This window comes from Liolophura sinensis, chromosome 8, assembly GCF_032854445.1.
Source record: "Liolophura sinensis isolate JHLJ2023 chromosome 8, CUHK_Ljap_v2, whole genome shotgun sequence".
Lineage (NCBI taxonomy): Eukaryota > Metazoa > Mollusca > Polyplacophora > Chitonida > Chitonidae > Liolophura > Liolophura sinensis.
In genome coordinates this window covers 48704018-48722458 of record NC_088302.1, presented here as the reverse complement: position 1 = coordinate 48722458, position 18441 = coordinate 48704018, and the positions used below count along the sequence as shown (strand labels likewise).

General features: G+C 39.4%; 1 protein-coding gene across 1 annotated transcript; it reads right to left on the bottom strand.

The window, feature by feature from the left end:
* Positions 1 to 582: 582 nt before the first annotated feature.
* On the bottom strand, positions 583 to 1305 carry LOC135473624 (uncharacterized). Its single transcript, XM_064753485.1, has one exon. It carries the CDS (start codon positions 1303 to 1305, stop codon positions 583 to 585), a length of 723 nt encoding a protein of 240 aa, XP_064609555.1.
* Positions 1306 to 18441: the final 17136 nt, after the last annotated feature.

Below are 18441 nucleotides of genomic sequence, written 5' to 3'. Positions count from 1 at the left end.
AAGACTGCAGTTGGATTCGATCTCCTAAATTCATGTATCAAGGGCTATTGATCTCAAATCCGAAAGGGGTCGACAGGTAAAGATTGTGTACAGACAATGCACATTTGAGGCTCCATTCTGCTTAACTGTAATATGATAAAAATCTGCTTAAATATAATAAAAAACAAATTCAGGAAGAAAAGACCTTGACATGCACTGTCTCTGAAACACATAACCGTAGTAATTTCTTAAATTTTAATATGTTTTACGTGAGTGTGTTCAATTAGGACGTTGTTCTTTCAAGATGTCTACGTATTACCTGAAGGTATCCTCCCCCCCCCCACCCCCCCCCCCCCTATGAAAATTATCTTGTTTCCCGAAAAAATCTCCTTGTTACCTCAACTGGCCCAACAGATCAACTTTGTACAAGATAGCCTTTTTTGGGTGGGGGGGGGGGGGAATTTAAATAGATCACCTTTTTCTAAATCTTTGTTCTCCCCATTCATGTTTAGTTGCTCTAATATTATTTTGTTTTGATCTCTTCCGTACATGTTATAATGTTATTATTTATAATATATGTTATAGAGCACTTATGTATGCCCCCTACAAAACAGCTGTAGAACTGTTTGACAAAGACGAATTTCTAGAGGACACCATACATTTCTTTATCTGTGGTATGACTTTCTTCGAGTCTGCCAGAGCGAATCTGGCGCTATAATCAGAAAACTCTTTTTGATTTTTCTTACAGGAAAGGCATCTTTTGACTTCTCGCAAGAAACGTTTGCTTGTGGCAGAATATATAAGAAAGTTGCACGCGTAGTGCGAAAGGCAAATTTCCTCTACAATCTTCCGAAGCGTCATAAAGTTAAAGAAGCTGTTCCACACTGGGTCACTGGCCACTGCCTTGTCCGTCATGCAGACATCCCCTACCCAGTAGGCATTGGGCAGCGAATAAACGATGGTACTTGGCAAAGTGGTGGAAATGAGGTAGAAGGACACCCACAGTAGCGTCACAGTTGACGTGCAGTCATTACTGGGGCGACAAAATGCTCCGTGGCTTTCCGAGTGACTCAGAGAAACTCTCCTAACTTCTCTCATGACGAAAATGTTGAGCACAAGAACAGTGAGAGGCACAGCACCGAACACCAGTAATTCCGTGACCCAGGTCCAGATTGCGAAAAACGACTGACTAGCTCCGTGCGCTGCCTCTGGTCTCGTGTTACAACGCCGTGAGTTCTCGTCGTAAGTCCAAATGTAAGCCTGGGTGCTTCCCAGCAGAGTGGTTAAGCCAAAGATGAGGAGAACCGCTTTAATGGCTCGAGACATCATGCACACTTTCTCCTTTGTGAACGGATGGCATACGGCCATATAGCGTTCAACTGTAAACGCCAGAACCAGAAGAGGAGAGCAGTATTGGGGAATGAGATACATAAAGTTAAACACTTCACAATAAAAAGGGAAATGTTGCATCCGGACATCCCATGCGTCGTTTAACTCCAGGAGAAAGTGAAACAGTAAAAACATCATATCAGACATTGCAAGACCTATTAGATATGCGGCTGAAGAGTTGTTTTTACGCATACGTTTACAACTCCAAATCTTAGCGGACAGCGGATTACCAGTTATTCCTATCAAGTACCAAAATGGCGTCACAAGACGGTCTATAAGCAAACACATGGGGGCAAACAAGGCCGCAGTTTCGGCCCACGTATGTCTAATGAACAAGCCAGAAATATTCCTACAAACTGTTTCGTTGGTCTCCATGCTTTTCCCCCTACTTTACAACATCAGTCTTGAACCTTCTCAAAGAAATATTTTGGCCGAATACCTTGCCTTCCTAAACGTAGGTTGAAAGTTTCACAATATTCTACTAGTAACAACTTGTGACATTTTAGGTATCAATCCAGTATGAAATGTTTTTTTTGTCAGGCGGTGTTATGCGCTTTAGTAAATCAAGTAAAGGCGTACAAATTCAGACAATGTTTAGCAATCATTGTAAAGATAGGCGATACCTGTGAATGAAATGTGTCTTTTAGCAGACACAAAAAAAATAGCAGGCACAAAAGTAAACCTCTTTTTTCTTGCCGATGCCAACTTCTTTTTGACACGTCCGGGAATGTGAAGTCTTCTTCTCTTGAGATTATTGAACGACGTTAACACTTCGTGACGGTCACAGATTGCTTACTGTATTTTAGTGCTCGGTGAAAATGGCAGCAAATGGGCAGAAACTTTTTAAAATGTGGCTTAAGAAATGTTCGGAGCTTTTACGATTTACGTATTGTCGGTTTCGGCTAAAGAAAGGTTTTGCCACAGGTTCCTCGGCCTGATGCTTTTAGCCTTCTAAGTTTACACAAAACCAGGACTTTGTCACCGATCTCTAGCAAGGTGACACTGATGTCTGCTTGATTAAAAAAGTCAGCATACCATAAGACCAAGAGGTATCCAAGCCACAAATATTAACATAGTATTCTGGAATGCCCAGGCTTCTCTGAGGATCTGTTATTCTGTTAAATCTGCAACAAAAAAGAGAGAGAATATCGTCAGTCTATGATACCAGAAACGAGAACCAGGGCAGTGAGTTTTGCAAACCTCGGGAAATTGGTTATATGATCAGTTGGCAAGCCCTAATAGCGAATCGAGTTGCGGCCTGTTTGTTCAAGTAATCTTTTTCTTTTTCAAAACGAAGACTCTCCCACGTAAACTCGATACGGGATTTTTTGTCATTTGAAACGATGAAAAACGAGAAAAGCGAGCCTTTATCACAGCTCATAAAACACCAGACAGTATTTTATACCTGAGATGATGATGAATGTTTGGCGACAACCCATAACAGAAGACACCCTGGTGTCCACTGACATATTCTTCTCGTCAGCATTTTCTACTGTTGCTAATGACAACTATCAAAAACAATTTGTCTTCTTTCGAATATCCTTCTACACAAACCATATGTGGCTCCGTCTTTTGAGGTGTCAGTTTCAGTCATCTTTGCATTCAGGTGAGCTAAATTTGGACACTAAAATATTACTTCAACATATTAAACTTTAATTCAAAACCTCTTTAGCATGGGAGTAAAACATGACCAAAACCCCTTCCACCATTTCTTACTGCTTTCACGAATTTGAACGGAACTTTTTCTTCACCTTGTCAGATTTTAATTTATGTAAATTTTATTTCTATGAATCCAATGGTATTACACGTCACAATATATGGCTAACTTTGATACGTGAGAAATGGGTTTACTTTCCGACAAACTTGTAATCTCTTGTTTTTAGTTTCTTTGAAAAATACATTTATATTTTGGGGGTGAAAAAATACATGTAACTATTACACAGACATTAAGGTGTAGTCACCGCTAACAAGCCCACTGAACTAACCAAGAAAGTGACATAATACTGTATTATGATACTGTGAATTCAAGTCCATGTAGCTCTTGCTGCCTTCCTCTGCGGTCGTACATTTGAAGGTCCGTCCGCAGCCTGCGACATTTGTATACCAGCCAAGAACTGCAATGGGCGTTCCAGAAAAGTAATCGCAAGGCCGATTCTCAAGGCAACATTTAACATAAACCATCAAAAAACTAAGAGAGCATATAAAGAACGAAATCAGATCATGGGCAGCTATGACCACTAACGATGAAATGATCCTAATAAAACTTATTTACAACCCTAAAGATAAACAGAAAATACATTTTCAACTCACGTTTGCCATTTATTAAACAAGTCTTCATCATCAATAAAAAAAGAATTGTCTAGGTAAATATTCTCCCTATTTTTCCAGGCAATGATGGTGCACTTCATGACAGGTGAAATGTCGACACATGAATATATATGCCTATCTAGTGAGGTGGAAATCAATGTGAAAACAATGCCAAACACGAAGTTTTAGACTCAAAGGTATCAGTTTCAAACGAATAAGTTATAAATACATGTAAAGAAATTGATAGTTTTATCCTGTGACTGCTCCGCATCTTCGTCTAACATTCGAGAATCCTAATTCGCTACCAATAATTTTATTTGCCAGATATCTTGGGCAAACGAGTAAAAGTAGCGCCTTAAATCTAACGTCTGATCATTTGGCAACAGCAGCCGGGAAGTCATTATAGGAAGGACATCCAGAGAGATTTCCCAAGTCAAGCCATCATGGACTGAGGTCAATTCGAAGGTCGATGAGGATGTGTAGAAGGCGGTTCTGTCCATGCCCTTGGGAGTAAAGGCCAAGGCACAAGTAAAATGACCCCATTAATTTACGGTCAGTAATAGAATAGACTTAAGTGCACTTCATTCTTGTAGTCTGAATCATTCATAAACGTTTGGTACTGACATCCCCAAAATACACGATCTTATAATCAGTCGCTCACAATTAAGTCACGTGATTAAGATAAATCTTTGCCACATAAATTCTTAAACAGTATTTTGAGTAGCCAGTTTGCACTGCTTAAATGGATGTGTACGCAGTCACCATTTATCTTAAGTGCTAGTTAAAAAAAACATCCACATACGAGCTGCAATTAAGAGGTGACAAATAAGATAATTAGTACGCAAAACACTTAAAAGGAATTTATTTACTTGAGTTCATAATTAAAAATGTCAATCCAGTACCAGCCAAAATTCGTTTTTGAGATGAAAGTGGACGAAGTAAAAATGGACAATATAGCCCGCTAATCGGCCTGAACTGTGTACTTTTTTCTTTTCCATAACACTGGTACATGATTCTTGAAATAAACACCAGTAAAACACCAGTGAATAAATAATAATACATGTACCACTGGGTACGTGTAGATCTGTTTGCAATGTAAAGAATACTTCACAGGTATCATGGCTTAATTAATTTATTTATTTGATCAATGTTTTACGCCGTACTCAAGAATACTTCACTTACGCGACGGCGGCCAGCATTATGGTGGGAGTATACCTGGTAGAGCCCGAGGAAACCCACAACAACCCGCAAGACCGTTCCACGTACGGCATCATGGCTTAACAGCAGAGAACAATGGGGTTTAACACATTTTCACACTGGCGTCTCTAGGGAAACCTTGATCAAGCAAGACCATTGATCATTCTTAAAACAGATCCACAACGCTAAGCTTTCCAAGCTGTGGACAGATAGTTTGATGTCTTTTGAATCAATTAAAACGTCAAAAAATAAAACATCAGTAGCCCAGTAGTTCGAAAGTGTATCAGCTAAAAGTGGTATTAAATCATTTTTTATATTTAAGATTTTAGCCAAATTCAGCAGTCAACGCAGTTGTCCAAATTCAGACCATAACAATATCTGTTTTACTACATTTTTAATATACTGTTATGCAATTAGTTTTGGGATAAGTGCTAAATTGAAGACATTGCTTAAAGTTAAATCTGCCTTTAAACTTTAAAACAGTTTTGAACAACCGGACCCAGAAAATCTACTCCGCTGGGATCGAATCGTCACAGCTGTACATTCACTGCAGGCATCTCAGGCTTCTCTGTGTGTACAACACAGACAGCAAGAAAAACATCCTCATACTTTCACAGATAATTACGAGATTATTTCATGCCCAAGTGTGGTTTGCGACTCCAGTAACGCAACGCAGGATACTGTGAAGTTACATAAATGGCCTAAAATGGCACAGATTTACAAAAAACTGTGTCTCGCCAAGAAAGCCCTTTGAATTCCGCTGGCCTCCGTCGTAGTCGGATGAGATTTGCTAATTCAGCCCTAACTTCTAAAAGAAAAGGCCCAAGGACGAGCCTTATAATATCCCCCAAAAAAGCCAAACGGAAAAGATTTTCACCCTTTGAATCCAGAAGTTGTTTAGCTACTTGCTTGTTTGAAACAGCAGGTTGTGACACAAACTGTATGGAGCTGCAAGCCTTTGCCCAACAGCTGCCACGAGGCTACAGGGTGGCCCACCAGCTCAGTTCACAGCTCGCCTGCGCGCGTGATATACCTTGGAGCCCGTAACGGGAACCAAGTTAAATTTTAAACTGGCATATCTAAATACTACCACTAGCTGTTTCCATTCAATATAATTCAAACCTTATTTATTTTTGCCGGTGATACTTTTTTAAAACATAAAAGATTACCTCCATTGTTAATTTCACCGGTTTTGAGTGACAGGCTATTGTCGTCAGTGCAACTCACAATCGGCTCGCCCCACTGCATGGATGCTCGTGTCACAACCGGTATCGTTCAGCTTGGCTATAACAATTTATAGTCTGTTAACTGTGAAACAGTGCCAAATTCTCCATAGTTACTACCATAATTCGGTTTATGTCCAATTCGTGTCAGACAAACCAGACGGGAGCGCATTTGTGTCATCTACATGGCCAATATGTGAGCAAAAATCGGTCATCATATCGTCCAGTTGTTACGCTGTATACACGTTTTCCCGGATCTAATAGGCCTACAACTCTGGTAGCTTAACTTTCAAAATATTTGTTGCAAAACTATTTTACTTATATTACTTTCAGGGCGCTAATTAAGAAGTGTGCATGTAGGGGTAATTGTAGGTTAAGCCACACGATAGCTTGTGGAAAACCGCACAGTCGGTAGGCTCCGCGGTCGACAAGAAAGGCAGAATGTTCAACTTTAATAGTTTTTTTTTTAATGGAACTAGTTAACATAATAGTTTTATAAATGCAGTTTACAGGCTAATATAGCACAAATATTGTGTTTAATGAACATTTAGTGTGAAAATATAGTCGTTGAGGTTCTCCTTCATCTGGGTATCAGGGAAATAACTAGTTCGTGAACTGTATATAAGATTGAGCGTTTATGTGGCACAATGAAGTGTTACAATACTCTCGCTATATGCTATAAGGTAATCCGGCAATAGCACTGTGTACTTGAGAAGAAAGATTATATTCTATAGTCATGTACCGAGGTATTCTTATCAGCACGTAAGTGCTGTCACTTTCCCAAGCTAAACAGAAATTACGGTTTCATCGAGGCCAGTACTGAGAAACATCGTTGGCTGAACAGAGAACATTACTCAACATGGCGTACCATAAACCCACAGATATGAAATCCCAGATGTGTGATAAATCCACCAAGGCGGCCTAAGCTTAGCTCAATAATTCACTATAACACTCTTCTAATGGGGGATACTGTATCGTTACAACAACACGCACCTCTCGGGAAACATATACGTGCGTCCAGCATGTTACAGCACCAAATGTGTCACACGGTACAATGTCCTGGGCCATGTTCCTTTCACACTACTGTTTAGGCGATGGGCTTTAGGCCGCTGAACCTAAACATTAAGTCGCTAGAGGAACAATATTAGGAAGGTGTAACAACTGAATTTCACGGTCTAAAGCTCTGCAGACATCTATCTCAGAGCCTGTTATGTTGTAAGTTTCATCTCTGTTGACAGATAAATTCGATTCAGACATAAATTTGATCTTAAATGTTGATGTTAAAATCCCACTTTCATCTTTAATGTTTGGTAAATTGATCTTAGCTATGGCATAAGTTTGATTTTGTTTAAGAAATAAGTTTCATCTCTTGAGAGACATAACTTTTACATGCGCTGAGACCAAACTTTTGTCTCTGCCGTGACGTGAAGTTCATATTTCATAAAGAATAGTTCTGATATCAGTTATGAACTAAGTTTGTTTTTTGTTGTGTTGTAAATTTGATCCCTGTTTAGACGTGATTTTCACCCCTGAGGCACGAGTTTCATCTTTGTGATGAATAGAGTTTCATTTCTGTGATGACGTGAGTTTCATTTCTGTTGTGACGGAAGTTACATTTCTGATGTGACGGAATTTCCATCTCTACCATGACGTGCCATCCATCGTTTTCTACAATAACGTTCCTTCATACCTCGGGTTTATTCATCAATGAATCGGATGTTTGTCAGATAATTGGGCAACATACGGTTGTTTTCTCCGCACAGCCTGATTTCATACAATCTAAAAGCCAAACTGCCTGTCCATATCAGTGGAAAAACTGGCATGTAATGTTTAATTCCCATTGACCTTGGTAACTAAATCGATAGTCACACGTTGGGTTATGGATAAGAACATTACGAAACGAGACAGTACAGTAAGCAGAACGACTGTAAATCTGTTCTTCCTGTAACTGGTTAATTTTACCACAACCACAATGTATACACGGATATATATTCTGTGAAGGATTGCTCACAAATCCAAGTCTGCCCAAGAAAACCAATTCATTTTAGCGTAACATGGTATACATGTATACAGCAGACTGACTTCATGTAGACCCTAGACGTGTATATTCTAAGATCTATAATGTAACTGACTTCACGAATGAACGGAACATCTTCAGTTCTTCTCGGAGATTATACTTTACTGAGTCTTTTCTACCAGGAAACTGCTCACCGAAAAACATTTGGAATCCTTCCCAGAGAATGACCTGGCAACAGTGGTAATTTATCAGAGCGGCCTGGGTTAGGTCAATTGATGACAGGAATGGCGTGAGCGGAACAGTCTAATATCATCATTAAGTTTAGCACGCAAGATTTGAGCGATCTAGCAGCGACAAATCCATGTGTCAATTTGATGGGAAAACAGATATGGTGAGCTTACGTGGTCAGCTGGTCCAGCCTACCATTGGCAAGCGATTTCATGTTGGAGTTATTGACAGGTTGATTGGGTAACCATAGTCTCGAGGGACTGCTTTCCTCCAGCGATATCGAACAGATCCCAGTGTGAACCTGAGGCGATGATTTGCGGGAAATCCAGTGACTTGATCTATGGGTGAAAAAAATCCATAATTGGAGCCAAGGCAAAATAAAAATCAGTCTGAAACTAGGAGAGGAAAGTCAAACGTTCAACAAAGCTGTTGTTCAAAATCAAACCTTTCTGTGGAGAATCAAGCTTTCTGCCGTTGGACGTTTACCACATCGTTTCTGCATTTAAATGAACAAATTTGTCTCTTTTGATCTGGGCTAGGAATAACTTCTGGCATCTAGTCATCAATTGCTTGGGAGAAAAACTGGGCCTCTTAGGAACACAAAAACTTTCGACATGACATTTTTACATCCACCCAAAAACGCTAACATCAAAGACGCTTATCTGTTTCCTGTATAGCTATATTAGCATGACACGGGGACAAACGGGTAAAAAGACCCAAGATGTCGCTAAGTGCTAATTAAGGCTAATACCACTGAAGGCCACCTGTAATGTCGCGAATTTTATGAATCTTCAAGAGAATATTCCTGTTGAATTAATCCTGTATAATTATATTGCTAATAACACATGCGTTCAAAGTTTTCAAATTCCCTTTCTAGACATAAATACTGGCCAGTCAGAGCATGCAATCATCCAGTGAAGAGAACTAAACCTTTCTCAAATATCAAGAAGGTCATTTGGTGCTGATGTTATATTATGAAGTAAGTACGACAGCTCATATCAGATCAAATAAATTGCTTTATTGATCAAAGTTATCTCTGATGTATTGATCACAAGTTACTGCATTGTGACTGAAATTATACAGATCAATGTCCGTGGTGAGCTAGACAGCGAAGCCTGATAAGGGCATGATAACGGTGTAGCTGGACCATACACTAACGTAGAATTTTACAACGAGGACTAGCACCAAATGCCTTCCCAAATGATTAGCGAGTGGAAAAGAGTGTCTCAAGGCTATGGAAAGCATAGAAAGCCCTCATCACAGCATCGCCATTTGGTAGTTGTGGCTCACGATGCAACAAAACACACACAAGGCCGCGAGGCAATATCAAAACGCCGTGACGTTTCACAGTCTGTGCAGCCGAAGTTTCGCCTTGTGGCGTTTTAAAGCAAGCTGCTTAAACTTGGTTTTTTACTCAGCATAACAGAATTCTCTGTAAAATCAGAATTGGTGACATCATCTTGTTGGCGTGGTGTATGGTTTAGTAAGAACAGTGTTATATATTTCTGCTACCCACACCTCCCACACGATTGTAAATATTTTAAATTGTTTTCATTTTATTGATTTCAGAATATATATCTTATCCACTCTGGGCGTGTAGAACCTCAAATGAGTGAAAGGAAAAAGAAGACAACATTTATCCAACACGATGTGGACTGAATGCATGCGATTTGCTCAAACTTGTGTTTCATGTGTATAATGATATTAACTTTGTCTACAACATTCGAATCATTTTACGGCAGTTGAAATTGTCATCTAAATGAACACAAAGTTCAATTCAAACATAAATTGCTATCGCCAAGTCAAAGATGAAATAAGTGTGCTAGGGTTGAACTAACAATTTCCATGCCATAACATTAAAATGCATACGGCGATATATATATTCCATTGAATGTGTAACGGTACTGTTTTGTCACGGTAATTAACTAAACATTGTTTGGGTTTCAGATGAAAAGATCATATTTCGAATTAAGTTCAGAAAGATTGTTGAAGTGAAATATTTTTCTTGCTGATTTGTTGATTGTTGCCGTATCAATACAGCCTGAGATGTATATGTAACAATGTGTTTCTTATACATACAGCACATTGATCATATAAGGCTCCTGAAACCACTTTCCTGGAAGAAGATACAATGCCCATGTCCAGTGAAAGATAGAGCGTCCGCTTCAGGACCGGTAGATCCAGGATCAATCCTTGATCGAGTTACACCTAAGACTTTAAAAGAGGAAGTTGTAACTTCCTCGATTGGCGTTCAGCATGAAGTGCTGGATAGTGCAATGACTGGTTGACCCGTATCAGTATAATGGCTCGGGCGAGGCGACTTACTTACCTTCGGTAGTGAAGCAGCACGAAATAAAAGAGCGGTAGAAATCCGTGCTGCAACAAGGAGGCACATTACACGTACATGCACCCTAAGGATTCCTTCGTCGTCATATGACTGACAATTTGTTGAGTACGACGTTAAACCCCAAGCACTCACTCACTCACTCCAGTGAAAGACTACCATTCAGAGTATCTTAAACCGGCATTGCCAATTTTTTTTTAGATTTTTGTCAACCCAATAAAAGTTTATTGAAATTTCATCTTGACACGGCTTCAGTCCGTCTCCAATATCGAGGACAAGGTTACGTAACGCTTACTCCAGCTCTCTAATGTCGAATGGATTTTCCGTATAATAGTCTAAACAGTAGCCTATGTCAGATAAAAGTTGTGGACTTATTCGATTAAGGACCATAAATTATAGTTTTCTCAGAAACTGGACATACTGGAAGAATATTTTTCCACTGCTTGAACTGTTGATGCAGTAGGCCTACTATATCATTTACAAGGAACTCTTGCGACCCTGTTTCAATAGCCTAGCTGCAGGTGCACGGCCGGGGTAGTCCTGGTTCAGGATGTAGCCTCCGAAGGGGGTGTGCCGGTGATTTTAACCCCCATTTAAATGTTTACAAAATAACATTACGATTATTGTACAACTAAATTTATGCTCAATTCCGAAACAAATGGAAATAAATCTACGTACCACTGAGGCTCATCTAGGCGTTCGACTGGGCTGGATTTTATGCTTTTACGTTGCATGAAATTAAAAGAATTTTATCAGATTTTTTAATTAATTTCAAGCGTTGTCCTGTGAGATGCCGTCTTCTCATTCCCATAAACCTTTGGGTTCACTAATGAATTTTTCTCTGAGTCTGATATTTGTTAATTAGAAACTACTGACTAAACGCTAAAACGAACGACAAACACTCTTCGAAATGTCCCTTTGGCTATACGTAACTAAATCGTTGTAAACGATCTCAAAATGATGTCTTATGTAGTAGTTCTGTGTTATCATATATCATTTCACGGAGTGAATGTGTAAAGGTTACGTCACAGCTTCAGACGCTCAACATGATAGCAAGGTGTTTGATTGGATAAAATTCTCAAGATATATATAATATCCTAGTTATGCATGGTCCAGACCATTATGTTACCACTGTTAGTTCCTGATACCTTGAAGAATAGAAGAGAGATTGGAAAGCGCCAAGTTGTTTTTCATGCTCTGCACAGACTTCAGAAGGCGGTAAACATGTACATCATATGCCAGCGAAGGATTTATAAAAAAAAAATCAAAGTTTATAGTTTTTGAAAATCTCAGATATCGAAGAATATGATACATCGGTTTGTTTGCAGGTTTGAAACGTTTTTGCGCTCTTTAACAAATGTCATGTTATTTCCCAGTGCTGCCCGTACCCGCGCTCTATAAGAAGGAGTGCGGTCAATGGACCAGCCAACGTAAGTCTGATTCAGCTTACTGTGCACTGTATCCAATATTTGGTAAACGGGTTTACATTCTGAAGACACCTCCGCTGATAGCCTGCGGTTAAACGAAAACTAATTAGGCCTAAACACAATTATCTGACTCAGCCTGGAGCGAGATACGGCATACTTCCGGTCTAGTCCATTGACCATACGAGGGTGTTCTAATAACGCAACAACTACGGCAATATGTACGGCAGAATTACGTAAACTGATGTTCACATAGCACTGAAGTAATTATACCAAGGGCGAGTTATCAGACACGTGTGAACATCATGACTGTAGTCAAGGTTTACAACGTTTGGCGCTACACGTGTAACTTTCGGGCATGAGAGGTTTAATAACAATCCCAATGCAAGCTAACGCTTTTGTTATTTACAAACAGTTCGCATACTATATTCCGTTCCCCTGAACACAACGATATTCCATATTGTTCAACAATAGCGAGTGTCGCTGTCAAAACCTTCCACTAGAGCAATCAATTAGTATTTCGCATCGAGAATTGAATATGTGGCAATTGTGACTGCTTTGTTGCTTCAATCCGTGCTAAATTCGTAGTTTATATACTTTCTTAACTTTTGGGTAGTTTGTGTTGAACGTTGGTTTGGAAATTGGCCTTGTGAAACGTTCATTTTGGTACACGATTGTCTGTTTTCACGCCTACATTTATACTCAGTTCTTCAATAGTGCGTGCATGACTGTACGTTAAACGTGTCGACAACACAGCATTTTGTGTAATTTTAGACCAGTGGCATCCAATAAATTGCCATTACATAACTGCATGTACCAAATTCTACTTAAGCCATGGTCGTAGGGGGGCGTATAAATTGCTACGATTTATGCATTTACATGAACAGTCAGAATAAAACCCTGGCTGAAGTAAATTGACAAGAGGATGTATTTGACCGGTTATGTGTGACCATTTGCCATGTACCACACTGTCGTCGCACCCTGGTTTTACTTTCTATGGTGTACGTCTTTAATTACATCTTGTACCTTGGTGCTTCTACACAGTGAATAATTTCCAAGTCGAATACACATATGGGTATGTCCGTGGCGCTTTAACAGCAACTTTCCATAAAAGCTGTTAATGTAATGAACGCCGATGGTTATCAGAGTCTACAGTGCACCGTTTATTGGCCAAGGAAGAATCATTACTTGTTTATTTTATTCCAGTTATAGACACAATTAACAGACTGCCTTACTGAGAACAGTATCGCATTTTACAGGGTTCCGCTCTCTTTCTAAGGCACATATGTTAGTTTCTTGATATTCTGTAAACTTTACTATTGTCATATTATATTTAGAAATCAATGTTTCTGGTCGAAAAATGTGACGTGTTGCCAAATTCTCAGCACCAGAATTTTCGACATTGTGAATAGATATGACATGAAATTAGACCTTTTCACATCACAAGGAATAATCACTTGCAATAAAAATATTTTAAATATTTTTATATTGTGGACAGAGCTGGTAGAGGTGTGTACCGATCCAGTAGATGTTGGATTCAATGACGTCAGGTATTTTGTGAAAGTATTCTGATCTTTAGGAGGGAGAATCTGTACCTGGAAGGGGGCCAGGGTATCAATCATAGCCATGGGCTTATGGCATTTACTTGTATAAATCACAAAAGAATGACTAGTATACAGACCTTGTCTCTAAAGAAACGCCATATGAAATTTTTAGTGCGTATTGGCAGTATTGGCAGCCCTCATGTTCACCTCTCTGATATTGCCAATTCTTGAAGGCAATACAGACTTACTGAGCGGACAAGACAATAGGTCCGTTGAAAGTTCCATGTAACTTATCTAGTTTATTTCTAACAGGTGTTCGGAGAGAGTAAGTTTTATTCTTGAATCGACAACAGAATAAGAAAGTTTTGTCTCCAATATTGCTTCAAAAGTTCTTGCTTAGGTAAAATCACAAGTAATAATGTGTAGGGGGAACAAACTTTAAGTGCACAAACTACCTTGTTTTAGTATTTTAGGGTAATGTTTCAGTTCATTTTCAAAAAAGCTATCTTCTTCTGTCTTTATGTTCAGATATATGCAGTTTATTTCTTTCATTATATGCCTACAAATTGCAACTTTCATAATGCGAGTATCTTGTTGTATAGCAGAGGACTGCAGAAGCTTTGTTATAGACACTGAGATGTTATTCTGGCTTAAGCTACGCAGTAACCATAAATCAAACTTGCTCGTTTGTACGCTCGTGTACAGTAAGTGGGATGAGTGGCGTCAGAGATTCTGAATCATTACAAAACATCATCATCTTAAACACTGCCTGAGTTATCCGGACATCGTTCAACACGCCATCAAACTACAAAGCCAATTTCAATATTCAGACGCATAAAGACAAAAATCGATTTGCTTAGATACACTGGAGCTTACGGCTAAGTGACATGTGTTATTGTACGTGATGAATTATGTGACAAGCGACTAAGGAGTTATTTTTCACAAGACTGCAAGATTCCGTTAGCTTTCAAGCTTGGATTGGTTCTGCTGCTGACCGGCACTCACCTGTTTGTTCCACGAAATGCAGTGATGACACCTCAACAGAAGGACTGATTGTTTCTCTCTGGCAACAACTAGTCCCTAAGGCGCACCTGACAAGTCGGTTGTTCCATATTGCTCTGAATAAACTGTACACCGACACCTGTGACGCTTACAGAAAGTTTTCCCGCTAATATCAAATGACGAGGAATTTTTCTTGGACATATGCCTTTCAACTTGTCAACAGCCCCTTTCCTGCGAAGTTGATGAAGTACGCTTTTAGAACAGGGACAAAACAGTCATGGTCATTCACTGCTTCTTCATGCAAAGGCGCCTGCCAGAACTCAAATAGCTTGACTTCCTTTAGCAAGGTTTTTTGCGAACGACAGCACTTTTTAAAGCTTTCCGATACTTTGCCGAGAAAACCGGGATTTGTCCATCCCTAGTTGGTCAGCGAATTCCATTCTGAACATCCATCGCAAAGCACTCCCTTTCACCCGAGCGGTGATACCACACGGAATCCTCTTCCATCTATCAACATCAGCATGCAGCTTGACGCAGTCCATCATACGCCTGTCCAACACTAGACATCGCACTGGGCAAAGCCTCTAGGGCTGAGCGGCTTAAGAGATGATACTAATCACACTCTTAAGGAGGAAATCTCCTCTACACCCCTCTAGCACCCAGCAGGATTCCAGAAAAGTATATTTCCCTTTTTTCTTTCAAGCCTAAGGTTTTACCTCAGATACTGAACACCTCCAACTCAAGTAATTAGTCAAGGTAAACAGTTCCACCGGGCGGCTTCAGGATGGCCCCCATAACATCAGTTAACTCGGTCCTGGATATCCCCCGCAGTCCAGCCTCTAGGGAAACGAGCCTAATTACTAACCTGTTGTAATTTAAGTCTCCATTATAGCCCCGGATTACCCTTGCGTTTTAAAAGTCCAGCTGATCCTTGAAGCCAGCGTCATCATATGCAACTTGGGATCGGACTGATGCTCTTCACTCTCGTATGTATTGCCTTCCAGTGGGAAAGGTGATGTACATTTGAATAAGTGGTTTGTGACACATTGTCACCGTCTCCAGAGAAAACACGAAGCTGGGATTAACCGAAAAGCAGTGAAGTTTAATCTCACTGAGGGTATCGCAATGTAAATTTATGTCCTCCTTGGCACTTATTTTTTCCCTCTAAGAAACTATTTTCCTCACAAAGTCTGTATAAATATATGGACATGATAAACCCCGATAGACAGGGTTTGCAGCGAAAGCATCTCAATGGAAATTTTTCCACGAAGTCGACATTTTCAAATTACTTCTTTATGGACTGGCAACCGACGAGTTTAGTACATATTGGTTCAAGCTTTATCTGTCTGATCCATACAGCAGGCCTACCAATAAAACCCAGATCGGTTAATGAAATTCAATAACCGGGATAATAATAATACTATAAATAAGACGATTCATGCGATTCGAATTCTACACTGTTGATAGTATGTTAGAAGAAATCTTGAAAACCAATCTCAGTAAAACTTATACCATTTTGCCAGCAATTTCTCCCTGTGGTCGATTTTCATCCGTGATGATTGGCTACAGGGAGGACTTTATTACTTTTCATGGTATTCCTGGCTAATCCAAGTTGCTTCATACCATCTGATTGAGTCGTTTTTCCGTAGCACTATTCCTCGCGGGGAAGGAAGCTTTACAAATGCATTCAGTTCTATCTGGGCTTGGATCACGTTCCAAGAACAAAATACTTCAATGGGGTATTAGGCAACAAAGAGTTTAAAACATGGATCTTTTCAACAATGGCTCTTGGATATGAGCAATGGAGAAGATGTAGAAACCCGACTTCATACATCCACAAGTCAGTTACCAAAACAAAGAATTTTTTTACATTCCTTCCCACTTGTCAGAAGGTCTACTAGCAATGCTTAGCTACCAGTTCAGCAAGTTTCGAAAAGACCGAGCATCTCCATTTTGAGTATGATAAAGGACCTAAAAATTTATAAATTTTGGACAAAATATTAGGTCATTTACCGTTAGTTCTAGAAGAGTCCAAATCGTTATTTTTGTTGCAACATAACCTACATGTAATTCCACTTTAGTGATGATACAAGGTATATTTTAGTTGTTAACATTCAAACATTTAGATGAACAGTTCGAAAAAGGTAAAAGACCTTGTACGGTAAGGTGGATAATTGGCCCTAGAGAGGTACAAAAAGAAAGTGTACATTTCAAAATCCCAGCACAATGCTTTAAATTTCCAAATCTGAAGTGTAAATCTTGGTTGAAGCACTAATGAAAGTTATATGAACAAAAAAGAAATGGTTGCTTATTAATAACCTGCGTCTAGAGACATTACACTTGGTACAATAATGACACTTAATCCGGGCTATCGCGTGATGCCAATGATTCCCGATTCTGACACCATGGGGCCCTTTTGTGAACAGCAGTCTGAATAGTAGTCTGACCCACATCTCCATAAACACTGTACCAAGAGACATCACACTTGGTGCATTAATGATACTTAATGCAGGCTATCACGTTATGCCAAAAATTTCTGATTCTGACACCGGGAGGCGCCTCTGTGAATAGAAGTCTGAACAGCAGTCTGGGCCATATTCTCATAAATACTGCACCTACAGACATCATACTTGGTGTACTAATGACACCTAATGTGGACCATCATGTGATGCCAATGATTTCTGATTCGGACACCATGCGACGCTTCTGTGAATAGCAGTCTGAATAGCAGTCTGGCCCATATCTCCATAAATAGTGCGCATACAGACATCATACTTAATAATTAATGACACTTAATGTACATTAGTGACACTTAATGCGGGCTATGACGTGATGTCAAAAATTCCAGATTTCAACACCAGAGGGCAACGAGGGATTACACAATTTTTTTCTGATTGGCTATACTGGGCTTAAGGTAAGTATTAGTTATGGAAGATTTGTTCAACAGTGGTGAAGGCTAGGAGAATTAAATGAGGAAACTCTCTGTCCACTGTCAGCCATTTGGCAATTCTGTCTCCTTGTAACCTATTTGAAAAGGTATCTATTATTTTTTATCCTATATAAAATGTATTTTAATTTACCAGTATGTTACAGATACACCCTGGTTTTAGTTGGTTCTCCAACACCACTTTGCCAATCTAAAACAACTGCTTGAGAAGTCTTTAACGCTTTATGACGTTAGGTGACGTCACACTAAATTGTTGACTAAGGAGTAAACTCAGCTGATGACTGGCTATGACGCCTGAACTAATATACCCTAATGTGAGGTCACTCTGAAGTGTTTACCAAATTCTCAACACACGAACACAACTTGAAAAGCCCTACAATTCATTATTGTCTTACAGAAATAATTTTTTTTTATTATGAACAGTGTTACACATAATACACCATGTGTTATGCGTCAGTATTCTCAACTTCCGACGTCAATGAACACTAGCAAGGGTGTTTATATTAACTCTAAACTCTACTGTCAACTAGCTTTAACGCCTTCACCAATAAGCTTTAGAATGATGTCCCACTGAAGTGTTTACAGAACTGTTAATGGATCTTTTAACCGGCGTTTACGCCTTAACCAATACAAAATGGTGTGAAATACTTTGACGTCAAATGACTGCTCACGTCAGACGGAGTTATTAACTAGACTGTTAACTGAACTATTTACTGGTTTTAAAGACTTAACCAATTCGAAAAGGACAACTTTTAATACAGACACGCACTGTTCATACTTGGTAATTAAACACAACTTTCCAAACGGTACAAAGTGGCGCCAAGAAATTTGACATCCGAC

Excerpts from the sequence above, each read along its gene's own strand:
- LOC135473624 (XM_064753485.1), bottom strand. The coding sequence starts at position 1,305 with ATGTCTCGAGCCATTAAAGCGGTTCTCCTCATCTTTGGCTTAACCACT.